This window comes from Cantharellus anzutake, assembly GCF_015039405.1.
Source record: "Cantharellus anzutake strain C23 chromosome Unknown EI90scaffold_40, whole genome shotgun sequence".
Taxonomy (NCBI): Eukaryota; Fungi; Basidiomycota; class Agaricomycetes; order Cantharellales; family Hydnaceae; genus Cantharellus; species Cantharellus anzutake.
In genome coordinates this window covers 717,866-731,351 of record NW_024066990.1, presented here as the reverse complement: position 1 = coordinate 731,351, position 13,486 = coordinate 717,866, and the positions used below count along the sequence as shown (strand labels likewise).

The 13,486-nt window shown below is 45.0% G+C and overlaps 1 protein-coding gene across 1 annotated transcript; it reads right to left on the bottom strand.

Annotated features, from left to right (window-relative positions):
- Positions 1 to 416: 416 nt before the first annotated feature.
- Positions 417 to 1,082, bottom strand: EI90DRAFT_3126988 (uncharacterized protein; the record flags this gene model as incomplete). Its single annotated transcript, XM_039063970.1, has 1 exon — positions 417 to 1,082. The coding sequence occupies one exon, from the start codon at positions 1,080 to 1,082 to the stop codon at positions 417 to 419; it is 666 nt and encodes a 221-aa protein (XP_038913687.1).
- Positions 1,083 to 13,486: the final 12,404 nt, after the last annotated feature.

Genomic DNA, 13,486 nt, shown 5'->3' with positions numbered 1-13,486 from the left:
TAATGTTTAAACCCTGTTAGCTCCGCTCCATTCGGCTCCGCCAATTGCGGACCGTCTTCACTGTAACCATATATATATCCCACTTGTACATAGGTTACACCCCAGTAGTAAAATCAACTAGAGTTACCCCCCTTCGGTTCTGATTGCCAGTCAGTAAGTTAGGGCACGGACGTGTCACTAGGCACAGCGCTCTTGGCAGAAGTCGCTGAGGCCAAAGCCCTCCGCTACGGAGACACTCCCTTGTCTCGAATCTGGTCTCTGACAGTCAATAGTACAAGTTTGAAAGAAGCCACCTGGCGATGAATGAAGGTTCAGCTCTTCAATCAAGTGTGGAGGGCGATGTAGTTTGGAAATGAAATGGGATGACTCCCTTTGCTGAAGGATGACTCTGTGGAAAAAGACCAATGTCATAACAATTAATGGATAAAGAATAGACTATACCTTGCATAATGGAGTGTCATTGTTGCTAGCACAGTTTCTACAAGCCGTTCAGCTGGGTAAAACTCAGGGTCACTCAAATTGAGCTTTCGTCGAAGTTTTTCTGCTGCAACATGCAAACCAGAGTCGCCCTTCGCTGTAGTTGGTGCCCAATGAAGTCGAAAGATCCCTTTGATGAATGCCCATTTCATATGCCACAATTCCGTCAATATTAATGCAAATTTGTGAGATGTGAACCAAGACAGCCCCCAAGAGGTATGGTGCTTGAGAGAACGAAGCTTCGCGACAGTCAAGCAATCACCAGAGATAGACACCATGCGACCATCAAGTTCCTCTGGCTTGATACTAAGTTGGCGCACTAAGAGGTCTTTGAGGACTTCACGGTTCCCAATGTTCTGTGCTTCATCGAATGAACTTGTCTCCATTGGGTAATACTCGGTCTTCTGCATCTGAACAGGATGCTTCGCAAAACAATGCGCATACAAATGCTGAACAGCACTGCGATGACGTTCGAGGCCAGGGACATATTCAAGAAGAATCCGGAGGATGTTGGTAGTCCCAATGGCAGCCAGGTGATCAAATTGAATATCGCTCCAAATTTTCTCGTATGTCCTGTCTTCGTACTGAGGTCCTCCACTGCTCATACTCGATACCATCAAATGCACCATCCTCTACATCTTGCTGAATAATGAGAGTGGCAGCAGTGCCACTTTCTAGGGATGTGTGGTTATCCAGTGATGGCCTCCACGCCTGGTGGTACTGATTCAGGTTATCGTAGACAAGGTGAACTGACACCTTGTTCTCAACCACTTGACACCCTATTGCCTTAATATTTGCTGATGCACCTGCTGCTGCCATGTGAAGCTGGTTATGTGTTGTACTGTGTGCAACCACGAGGCCAATCCATCTCAAAATTGAAACTGTGGTTTGGTTTGTATTCGTCGCAAACATCAACATGCCGAGAATTGATTGAATACAGTTGATCCTCTGGTTTCTGAAGCTCAGCATCATACTAAGCCCCACAGTACAACCCTAGACAGACAAATGTACATGCATCCTAGCATTTTGGAGTTATGGCAATGGAGACTTACAAGATATGGGTCTCAGATGTGATTTGACCCTTTCCCATCCCTCTTCCCATTCATTGCGTGACCCCGGAGCAATGTTGCTCTTTCATCACTGATAGCTATCGCTGTCAATATTGTCCAGATGATGGGAGCTTTCTCCATAATTACTTGCTGCATGTCCTTGAGACAAAACTCGTTGACGCTTTCCCATGAGAAGCCTTGCTTTTCATTGTCAAGACTACACAGTGATGGGTCCTTCTGTAGTAGCTCGGTCTCCCACTGAACCTGCTCGACAACCTTTTCAACAAAGAACTTCTGGAGCGCTTCATATGAGCTGTCCATACACTCTCTTTGGGACTCCCTGACACCAGCATCCAAATGTTGGGCCCTATCTTGCTCAGATCGGAACGAGGTCGCAGGTAACTTCGTTGGGATTCCATATGAAGGGATTTGGTGCACTGGCTCCTGCTTTCGTCTGTAACGTGCCATCAGGTGCTCAGTAATTGCATGCACAAAATCCAATGGCCGATTTGACTTTTTCTGGCCATGTAGGAAGCATGCTATTTCAACCTTTGTGGATGAGCTCATTTCCTTCTTGAGCAATTCATTTTCATTCTGGTCACAGAGAATTATCAAAAAGTCGCCAATTGTGAGCTGCTGAGCACGTAAGACTAGGGCTCCTAGCGGATCGGATGATCTGCGGATTGTCAGGGGACAACTCCTGGGTCCCCATGACCCTCCCCTATGGTCCACAGCCTCAGGTCTGGCCAGCCCTATCCAGGGCACAATCTACTGTGGGTAAGGAGATGAATAGATAAAGGCAATGTAGAATACACTTGCCTACTGTGGGTAAGGAGATGAGAAGGAAGCTAACTTCTCATCTTCCCACAGTGGCCACAATATCAGCAAAACTTCCGGGGATACCCGGAAGTCACATGAAGGGGTAGGAACCGGGCCCGGAGCATGCGGCGCGCGGAGCGTGCGCGCATGCGGGAAGCGCAGTGGGTGGAAGCGGGTCCAGATGCGGGTCCGGGTCCGGGCTAGTCAGGGTGTGTGCCCTGACAGGGAGGAGGTAAGAGAAGACTGGGTGGCAGGGTACTGGGTGAAGTGGGGCCAGGTGGGAGTTCAGTTGACAGGGAAGATGGTTGATGCAAGCACCCTTTTATATGCATAGCCTGAACTAGTCGTGAGCACTCTCATGGTGATGGAGGTTCAGTACACACCTCTGGTGTGGTCTGTTCCATGCATCCACACCAAAACACCCAGCAAATGACTGAGGCATAAAACCAGGACCCATCAAGTGGCAAAGACTGTGTGTGGTGCTAAGACAGGTGTGGCAGAGTAGGGTTGAGCAGGAGAAGCCTCTGTGTCAGCTGGGCTGGGTCTAATCGTAACCCTGTGATTAGTCTCATGAAATGAAATGATTAAACAACAACTAATCAGGTGTGACTAGGGTTGTAGCGGTGTAGGAGAAATAACGGTCACACTATGGAAACCCATTATGGAAATATGCCAGATAAATCACAAAACCTCATACGACAATTAGATATGAGAAAATAGAAGGACCTGAATTTTAACGAATTGTACGAATTGTTACGAATTATTATGACTATACACGATAAATCGAAAGAAAGAAAAATAGCAAAAATACTTCAAGCTTACCATCAACGAGACGGAATTCCCGGGGGAATTTATAGCAAATATTAGAACAAGAATTAGGACAATCAACCAAGATTTGACTATAAAAACAATCAGAGAACCTCCACGGAAACTACTTTCCCACGTCCGTGTCATATCCATACAATCCCGACCTCCACTCCGGGCTCCTGGAACTCCGAACTCCGACTTCCGGAGTCCTACTTCCCTTCCGTCACTTTCTCCTTGCCGACTCCCAAGAGGTTATCCCACCTCCGGCTCGGACACCACCTTCGGTCCGACTCCGGAACATTCCGGGTCCAACCCCAACCTCGACACCTTCCAGACGATTACGCAAAACCTATGCTCCCGACTCCGGACCTCCGCTCCAGAATCCCGTTCGCGTCTCCGTCTCCGGAACCTCCGGTCTTAGCTCCGACCTCGGACTTTGACCCCACCTCCGCTTATACCCATTGTATTGGTTAGCTCATTCCATTTAATTACCTTTGCCAATATTCCGGAGTTTAACCTCCGAGTTCGGACTTTCCGGACTTACTCCGGACTTTGCAACTATTGCATTGTCCATTTCAATTCCGCTATTCTCCCTCATTCCTATTTGGGCTGCTGCTTCCTTCTATTCAGTCAGCTAGCCATTCCCGACTCCCATCCTCTTTCCTTCCTCCTTGGGCCTTGGCCCTTCATTCCTCCTTTGGGAAACACCATTGAGTCAAACACTTGACCCTCGGTGTTGCTCCTCTTTCCATCCCCCCTTGTCTCCTTTTGTCCTACCCTTGTTCCTTTTGATTCCGGACCCCTCCTTATATACAATGTACCTAGTAACTTGTAACCTCAGTCCGAAATCGACATGAATTCCCCCAAGAGACTTTCCCTCTGCTAGATCCGAAATTAGGGACCCCTAGGACAACCAGCAATGGCACAGCGCTCCGCCTGAGTCGCTGAGGCCGAGGTCCTTCCATGCTAAGTCTCCGATTCCATTCCGGAGTCGTCTGAATCCCCGCGTTCTAACAGTCCGCACATGTAGCCAAGGATGGAAGTACCACGGAACAAGGATTCCTCAGGAACTAATGCAAAATTCAAAGTCGTGTTTATAATAGGAAATGTAGATGTCCCCCAAACGGACCCAATGAGAGTAATTACAGGGGAAACTACCCATAAACGACGGAGATATGACTAAAACTCCTGCAAAACGAGGACAATATCTAAAAGGCAAGCGCTGAAGGAGAGAACGAAGGAAGGTCAGTTGGGAGGTTCAAACGAGACCACCACCAAGCTGTTCCCTGGTTCTTTAGTTAGGATGGGGAAGTGTACTAGTGTTGTTTATTGTAAATATAGTACCAATCCGAGTGTTTTGGCTAATTCTATTTTTATGGGTTAGTTTTAAAGTTCCTGGGAATTGACTTACAGATAAACCGAGCCCTGCGGAGCTGTTTCTTTATTGAAATTTATTAATTTGTCTAGGTGTAATTCTGTGTAGCGTTGTTTAATTTGGATTTAAACTTGAATTTAATCTTCTACTTGGTGAAGTTTCAACGATTCTATTCAGTTAATGAATTTGGATGGTGTCTGGAGTGTCCCTTGAGTTCGTTTTATTTTTGTCTTTATTTTATTGCTTGTTTTAACAGTAGCAAAATAACTGTTTTGTGTTTACACTTTGAAATCTGGAGTGTTAACCAGCTCTCCTGTTGAAATATCTACTTAATATTTCTCTCCTTAATTGCTGCCTTTTACTACAGTGGCAATCTTAACTGTATATCACTTTTTCGCACTGGAGTGACAACCAGAAATGCTTGAGAAAAATAATACTCTATTTTCTTACTTCTCTTACTGTTGCTGCCTTTTGAACAGAGGCAATCTTAACTGTTTCTATCACTTTTTCGCACTGGAGTGAGAACCAGAAGTGCTTGAGAGAAATATTACTCTATTTTCTTACTTCTCTGGGGGGGGCGAAAGGTCGCAGAAAGGGTCTCCCTTTTATACTCCTTGGGTCGCCTTCCTTTTTCACGCTCTACCTTCTATTTACAGGATTTATTTACAGTGTATTTTTCTCAAACTGAATAAAAAGTGAAATTTTCACACTATAGTTCCGCTGCGCATCGCCACCCTCACATGTCATTACACATGATGCGGATTCCTATATTCCTGTCATGGGTATAACTTCACAACGGCTGGACCGTTTGGGCTGAGAATTTGCATAACTATAGTTTCCTATTTTTCATAATTTCCGTGTAAATTTCGTTGTATGTTTTAATTATGGATCCTACGCAATCATCGTCTTGTCCCTGAGCTCGGACTTTTGATGTCGCTATTCCCGTTATTGGATTTCTCATTAACGCATGATCCTTTTATTATGGAAATTTGGGAGGATTAAGAGTAGATCCTTTCCTTTCTAATGGGCTATCAAGCTTGTCTCGGTCGTTACTAGTTAATCTTCGCGCTTGCTTTTTAGACATTGTCCTCGTTTTGCAGGAGTTTTAGTCATATCTCCGTCGTTTATGGGTAGTTTCCCCTATAATTACTCTCATTGGTTCCGTTTGGGTGACATCTACATTTCCTATTATAAACACGACTTTGACTTTTGCATTAGTTCCTGAGGAATCTTTGTTCCGTGGTACTTCCATCCTTGCTATGTGTGCGGACGTGGGAAAGTAGTTTCCGTGGAGGTTCTCTGATTATTTTTATAGTCAAATCTTGGTCGATTGTCCTAATTCTTGGTTTAATATTTGCTATAAATTCCCCCGAGAATTCCGTCTCGTTGATGGTAAGCTTGAAGTATTTTTGTTATTTTTCTTTCTTTCGATTTATCGTGTATAGTCGTAATAATTCGTAAAAATTCGTAAAATTCGTTAAAATTCAGGTCCTTCTATGTTCTCATATCTACTTGTCGTATGAGGTTTTGTGATTTATCTGGCATATTTTCATAATGGGTTTCCATAGTGTGGCCGTTATTTCTCCTACAGCGCGAAAATTAACCAGTAACGACCGAGACAAGCTTGATAGGCCATTAGAAAGGAAGGAATCTAATCTTAATCCTCCCAAATTTTCATAATAAAAGGATCATGCGTTAATGAGATATCCAATAATGGGAATAGCGACATCAAAAGTCCGAGCTCAGGGAAAAGACGATGTTTGCGTAGGATCCATAATTAAAACATACAACGAAATTTACACGGAAATTATTAAAAATGGGGAACTATAGTTATGCAAATTTTCAGCCCAAATGGTCCAGCCGTTGTGAAGTTATACCCATGACGGGGATATAGAAATCCGCATCATGTGTAATGACACGTGAGGGTGGCGATGCGCAGGGAACCGGCCGTTGGAACCGAGATCTGCACTTCGGCAGATCGCGAAGACCAATTTCCGTCCAAATAAGGAAGAGCCCGGTCAAAACAAAGCACGGAAAGTGCAAAACAACCTTAGATCATGAGGGAAAAATCTGAAATCAATCACAGAAGCCCATATGAAAGAAATAAAAACCCGTGCATATCATAAATCCCGAACAATTAAACGGAAACGGCACCTGCATAACGAACGACTATGGGAATGACGCACGTGATTACCGAATGTGCGCGCGAACTTTTGCTAACTCAACGAATACCAGGAAATAGGACACAACCTTAGTACCATTGGAAAGGTGGGAATAAATGAAAATTTATGATACCAAGAACGTGAGAAAACATCCAGAAATGAATGAGATATAGGGACATGAAGTTAGAAACCTGAAAAACGCGCAGGAAAACAGCTTCAAGAGGTCCAGAGTCCTAAATAAAATACATAAAAATATGATATCTTCAAGGACGACCTACTATAACAACGAACAATACATATGGAGGATTAGGATGTGATAATACAAAGGGGAATCAGGGAATATGAACGAAATTCACGAAAACCACTAAACTACGACGGATCATGGCGGGAATTTTAGGGAACGATATTCTAATGAGGTGGAGAGCTATAACACATTCGTTTGAGTAATTCTTGACTACTAGCAACTTTTTCTTTCAGTTTTAAACCTGAATAATTCACACATTTACCATTTCAGTCTCATTTTAACTAAATGTCACTAAATAAAAATGGAATAAATCAGCTGAAGGTCTCAGCACAGCCGTACGCATAGTAATGCGAAGTTTGAATTCAGAATCATCGAGTCATAGCAAATTTAATGGTATATATAGGCAATTTGAAATAGGTAACTGCGGCAAATGCAGCGCAGCCAAGTTCTAATTAGCCATTAAAATAGCTTAGGCGAGGGGGGGCAATAAGGATTCTAGGCACAGTCTGACTGCAGTAGAGCTGCAGTTCAGTGCAGCAAAGCGCAGTAGAACTATAGCATGAAAATTTCATTTTTTATTCAGTTTCAGAAAAATACACTGTAAATAAACCATGTAAATACGAGGTAGAGCATGAAAAAGGAAGGCGACCCAAGGAGTATAAAAGGGAGACCCTTTCTGCGACTTTTCACCCCCCTTAGAGAAGTAAGAAATAGAGTATTATTTTTCTCAAGCATTTCTGGTTGTCACTCCAGCGCGAAAAAGTGATATACAGTTAAGATTGCCACTGTAGTAAAAGGCAGCAATTAAGGAGAGAAATATTAAGTAGATATTTCAACAGGAGAGCTGGTTGACACTCCAGATTTCAAAGTGTAAACACAAAACAGTTATTTTGCTACTGTTAAAACAAGCAATAAAATAAGACAAAAATAAAACAAACCCAAGGGACACTCCAGACACAATCCAAATTCATTAACTGAATAGAATCTTTGAAACTTCAAGTAGAAGATTAAATTCAAGTTTAAATCCAAATTAAACAACACTACACAGAATTACACCTAGACAAATTAAGAAATTTCAATAAAGAAACAGCTCCGCAGGGCTCGGTTTATCTGTAAGTCAATTCCCAGGAACTTTAAAACTAACCCATAAAAATAGAATTAGCCAAAACACTCAGATTGGTACTATATTTACAACAAATAATACTAGTACACTTCCCCATCCTAACTAAAGAACCAGGGAACAGCTTGGTGGTGGTCTCGTTTGAACCTCCCAACTGACCTTCCTTTGTTCTCTCCTTCAGCGGGAGATGGCCAAAGTGGCCCAGGATGTATTGGCAATGTGCAGCAAACCTGACATGACCCGCATCTCATCAGGTCTATCCAGGTGGCAGGAGGATTGGATGGTGGTTGTAAAGGGATCAACGTAAACATGTCTGCTCACCAAAACTATTAATTGGAACTGGCATCAAATGCTAATCTCCCCAAAAGAGTTCCTTGGATAAGAATCGGGTTTTGGTCAATGTAGATTAGAAAAGCTTCAGAAGACCAGCATCCAATTGCTTGGATGCGAGGCAGCAGCATTCCAGCAAGTGCAAGTGCAGTAGCACCTCCTGAGCATAGAGAGTGTTCACTGACATTAACATCTGGAAACACCGTGTGCAGTTGATTCAAGAACCATGAGTGTATCAGCACAGTTCCCTTCTTAGATGGGAAAATTTATGGTGGCGAGTTATTAAGTACCAAGCAAATGCTGACAGTGGGTCCAGCCCGTTTTCACCACCCTCTAGAATCATTGTAGACACTTCAAAAAAATGGTTCGCTTTGTGCATTGGCAAGATAAAATGAGATGTGTGGCCAAGGTGATCTGTTAAAATACACTGAGCGATGGCAGATGGTCTTGTGGAAATCGGTGGAGTCTGGGTCCACATGTTCCCCCAGCCTCATTAAGCAAAGCCAGCAGGTGAAAACAATTGCAATGAATAAAGTATCATCATAGGAGGCAGGTTGTGCCAAGCAGTCTCAGAAACAAATGAGGCATCTTCTGTTAGAGCCCTTTTCTGAATGCTCAGGGTGTTGTGTAGCTTCATACAACCACTAAGGCAACATGAAACAAACAACCGGTTCCTGATTGTGCAAATCTCTGGCCAGGCCCCTTCTAGTTCCACACAGATCCCCCACAGATAACTCTTGACAGAGGATGGGTGGATGTAGTGGCACATACAGTCATTCACCCCTCAATTGTCAGAGACCAGATTCGAGACAAAGGGATGTCTCCATAGCGGAGGGCTTCGGCCTCAGCGACTTCTGCCAAGAGCGCTGTGCCTAGTGACACGTCCGTGCCCTAACTTACTGACTGCCAATTAGAACCTAGGGGGGGTAACTCTAGTTGATTTTACTACTGGGGTGTAACCTATGTACAAGTGGGATATATATATGGTTACAGCGGAGATGGGTCCGCAATTGGCGGAGCCGAACGGAGCGGAGCTAACGGGGTTTAAACATTAGCCGACTGAATATTACCGACGAGTCGGTTCGCAGGGTTAGCGGAAAGGCAGGCGATAACCCAGAAACGGAAAGGAGGGATAGGCCCGAAGGTGGGCTCTGCAGGGCAGGCGAGTGTATTGCCCAGCGGAGGCGGGGGTGCGCTAGCAGACGTCGGAGCTGTCCGGAAGTCCTCGGGGCTCTGTACTTAGGGAGGCGTAGGTAATAAATTGAAATGAGGGGGTGGTGACCATCGAGGGGTACCGAGAGGATTGCGGAATACGGGGGCTCTGAGGTTAGTGAGGGAGGAGCGGAGTTAGACCGGAGGGATCGGAGGGACCGGAAGTCGATGGCCAGGGATGGATATGACATCAATGAGACACACCCCCCAATGATAAATCACCACATAACTTCCGAGCCCCCCCACCCTTTGTGATGAGATTTGGCATGTATATAAGTCGTTGCTAGGACTACTTATGTACTGAGTTTGATGTCAAGTGGGCAAGAAGTAAAGGAAAAAATTGAGGAAACATAGGGAACTTGGGTGTGAGGAGTCGCCATGCTTGCAACTTAACCGCTCCAGTTTCATTGCTCTCTTCATCTTACCAATAGCTAGCCAGACAGCTAGTGAGCAAAAGGCCAGTGTTACACGTGCCAGTATTTGTTTGTTTTGATGAGACACGGAACCTAAGTCAGAAGCATGTTTTCATCCGTTACCGAACAATCTGTAAATTAAATCACCATTCCCACATCCCCTGACCCCAATATTGCTTTGCTTGCTTCTTTTGACAAATGGTCCGGCATGCCAACTCTTTGGAGCGCCATAGGCAGCTTGCAGCTGAGGCAGCAGAGCTGCACATGCAGAACACCGTCATTTCATATAGATCTCAGGTCCTGGATGCAACACAAAATCACAAAAAAGCTCCCAGCACCAGGGAACATGCTTCTAATTGTGATGTTTCCTATTCTACATTCATGCGGAGGCTGAGTGGTGGGAAAAGTCGGCTCGAGGCTTCAATAAACCGGTCATGGCTGAATCAGATTGAGAGTGACACCCTGGTGGAATTCCTTCTCCTTATGTCTGACCGTGGATTCCCTGCTACCCGTGATCGTGTGAAGGAATATGCCTTGGAAGTTGCCCAGATACGCCACTGTCAGGATCCGGACCCCAGCTGGGAGTGGCCGGAGGGCGAGGCCGGGTGTGGAAGCTGGGGTACTCTCCCCAGGTGCTAACTCCTCGAAGTCGCTGAGGGGACTGGCCTCAGCCTTCACAGGGAATGAGCTGAGAAGAAGGGTAAGCTTCTCAGCCCCCTGTGAGGCCGACACAAAAGGACCCTAGGAACTATACAGTTCCCGCTTGCTGCCGACTTTCCATAACGGGTGTGACCCGTGGGAAAGTTCTGGGCGAGCTGCTCGCCCAGAATGTTCCCACGGTTGTGGCTGTACATTTCTGGGCGAGTCGCTCGCCCAGAACGTTCCCGCAGGTTCACGCGCGCGCGTCATTATGTGAAACAGTGGGGGGAAGGATAAGGGGAATGGGGAAATGTGGAGAGAGGGTGGTTAGGAGAAGGGTGAGGGTGTCTGAGGGTGAGTGGGGTCAAGGGCTGTGCCCTGACAGCCACCCAAACCTTACTGGGCTCAGTAAAAATTGGGTTGATGGCTTTCTAGTACGCAACAAAAACCGACTTGATGCCAAGTGGAGTACCAACCTTGAAAGTATTCGGGGTGGTGCTGTAAATCCTGCAGCTGTGCGACACTGGTTCAAGCTCAGTATGACCATTTCAAATTTAGACGTGAGGATATCTATGCAATGGATGAAAGCGGCTTCCCATTTGGGACAGGACAAAAGGCCAAAGTCATTGCATGCAAGATGACAAAAATAGCACACATTCAACGTGATGGGAACCGCAAGAATGTGAGCGTGATTGTAACTGTCTGTGCAGATGGCACTTCAGTGCCTCCAGTCGTCATCTTTAAAGGGCAGAATGTGAACTCCAAGTGGTTGAAGGACAATCCTTTGGAGGCCACATGAGTTTCTTATCCATAATATCACTGCACATGCTTATATTTCCACTTTCTAGGGTCACTGTTTCAGAGAAAGGGTGGACAGACAATGAGATTGGCCTTGATTGGCTTCAAACTCTTAATGCTGCTACACAGGGAAAAGCCGCTGGCCACCCCCGTCTTCTCATAGTGGATGGACATAACTCGCACTACAGCCTTGACTTTATAACCTATGCACACAACCACAATATCGTCATTATATGTTATCCTGCACACACAACTCATGTCCTTCAAAGACTCGATGTCATCATATTCTCCCTCTTGAAGCGGAGCTTCTCTAAACAATGGGATGCATTCAACTTGCAGAATTACCCCAAAAAACTGAACAAGTCATCATTCTTATCGGTCTTTGGCCACACATGGATGGAGGCTGTGAACTCAACTCACATTATCACCAGTTTCCAAGTGACTGGTGTCTACCCTGTTAATCCATCCATCATCCACCCTGAACAACTTGCTCCAAGCATTGAACATTCCACCTGGGGAGACCTTCCCCTCCCTGTGACCTCACCTGTTAAGCGCTGAAGGAGAGAATGAAGGAAGGTCAGTTGGGAGGTTCAAACAAGACCACCACCAAGCTGTTCCCTGGTTCTTTAGTTAGGATGGGGAAGTGTACTAGTAATATTTGTTATATTTATAGTACCAATCCAAGTGTTTTGGCTAATTCTATTTTTATGGGTTAGTTTTAAAGTTCCTGGGAATTGACTTACAGATAAACTGAGCCCTGCGGAGCTGTTTCTTTATTGAAATTTCTTAATTTGTCTAGATGTAATTCTGTGTAGTGTTGTTCAATTTGGAATTTAACTTGAATTAAATCTTCTACTTGGTGAAGTTTCAAAGATTCTACTCAGTTAATGGATTTGGATTGTGTCTGGAGTGTCCCTTGAGTTTGTTTTATTTTGTCTTATTTTATTGCTTGTTTTAACAGTAGCAAAATAACTGTTTTGTGTTTACACTTTGAAATCTGGAGTGTCAACCAGCTCTCCTGTTGAAATATCTACTTAATATTTCTCTCCTTAATTGCTGCCTTTTACTACAGTGGCAATCTTAACTGTATATCACTTTTTCGCGCTGGAGTGACAACCAGAAATGCTTGAGAAAAATAATACTCTATTTCTTACTTCTCTAAGGGGGGTGAAAAGTCGCAGAAAGGGTCTCCCTTTTATACTCCTTGGGTCGCCTTCCTTTTTCATGCTCTACCTCGTATTTACATGGTTTATTTACAGTGTATTTTTCTGAAACTGAATAAAAAATGAAATTTTCATGCTATAGTTCTACTGCGCTTTGCTGCACTGAACTTTAGAACTTGACTGCGCTGCATTTGTCGCAGTTTCCTATTTCCAATTCCTCGTATTTACCATTTAATTCGCTATGACTTGGTGATTCTGAATTCAAACTTCGCATTACTGTGCATACAGCTGCGCTGAGACCTTCAGCTGATTTATTCCATTTTTTTATCCAGCAACATTTAGTTAAAATGAGACTTGAAATGGTAAATGTGTCATATCCGTGCATACCCGACCCCGACCCGACTTCCGGACCTCCACCCTCTTCACCTCCGGAGTCATAACCTACCGCTGCCACTCCGATACTCACCCTCGGTCCTGGCAACACACCTCCTCCTTACCTCTCCGACCCTATCTCCGTCCGCTCCGATACTCATCTCGGACCGAACACCGCCCCTCTCACCACCCTCCTACTACTCCGCTCCCCCTTCACAACACCTCCACCCTCCCGTCATCCTCCTACGCTTCCCCCGTCCGCTCCGATACTCACCTTCGGACCTGACTACTCTCCTTTCCGCCACTCCTTCTCCCTTACCTTTCCCCTCTCTCCTCCCTCTGTTACTCCTCCGCCACCCTTCCGCCAAGTTACGACCTTCCACCGCTGTCCCGTACTTCGCACTCGGACACCGCTCGTACCTTGCTCCGAGCCTCCGTCATAGTCCGTTGTAGGAGAAATAATATTCAAAGAATAAAACAATGATCTATCAGAATAGTCAACGAAC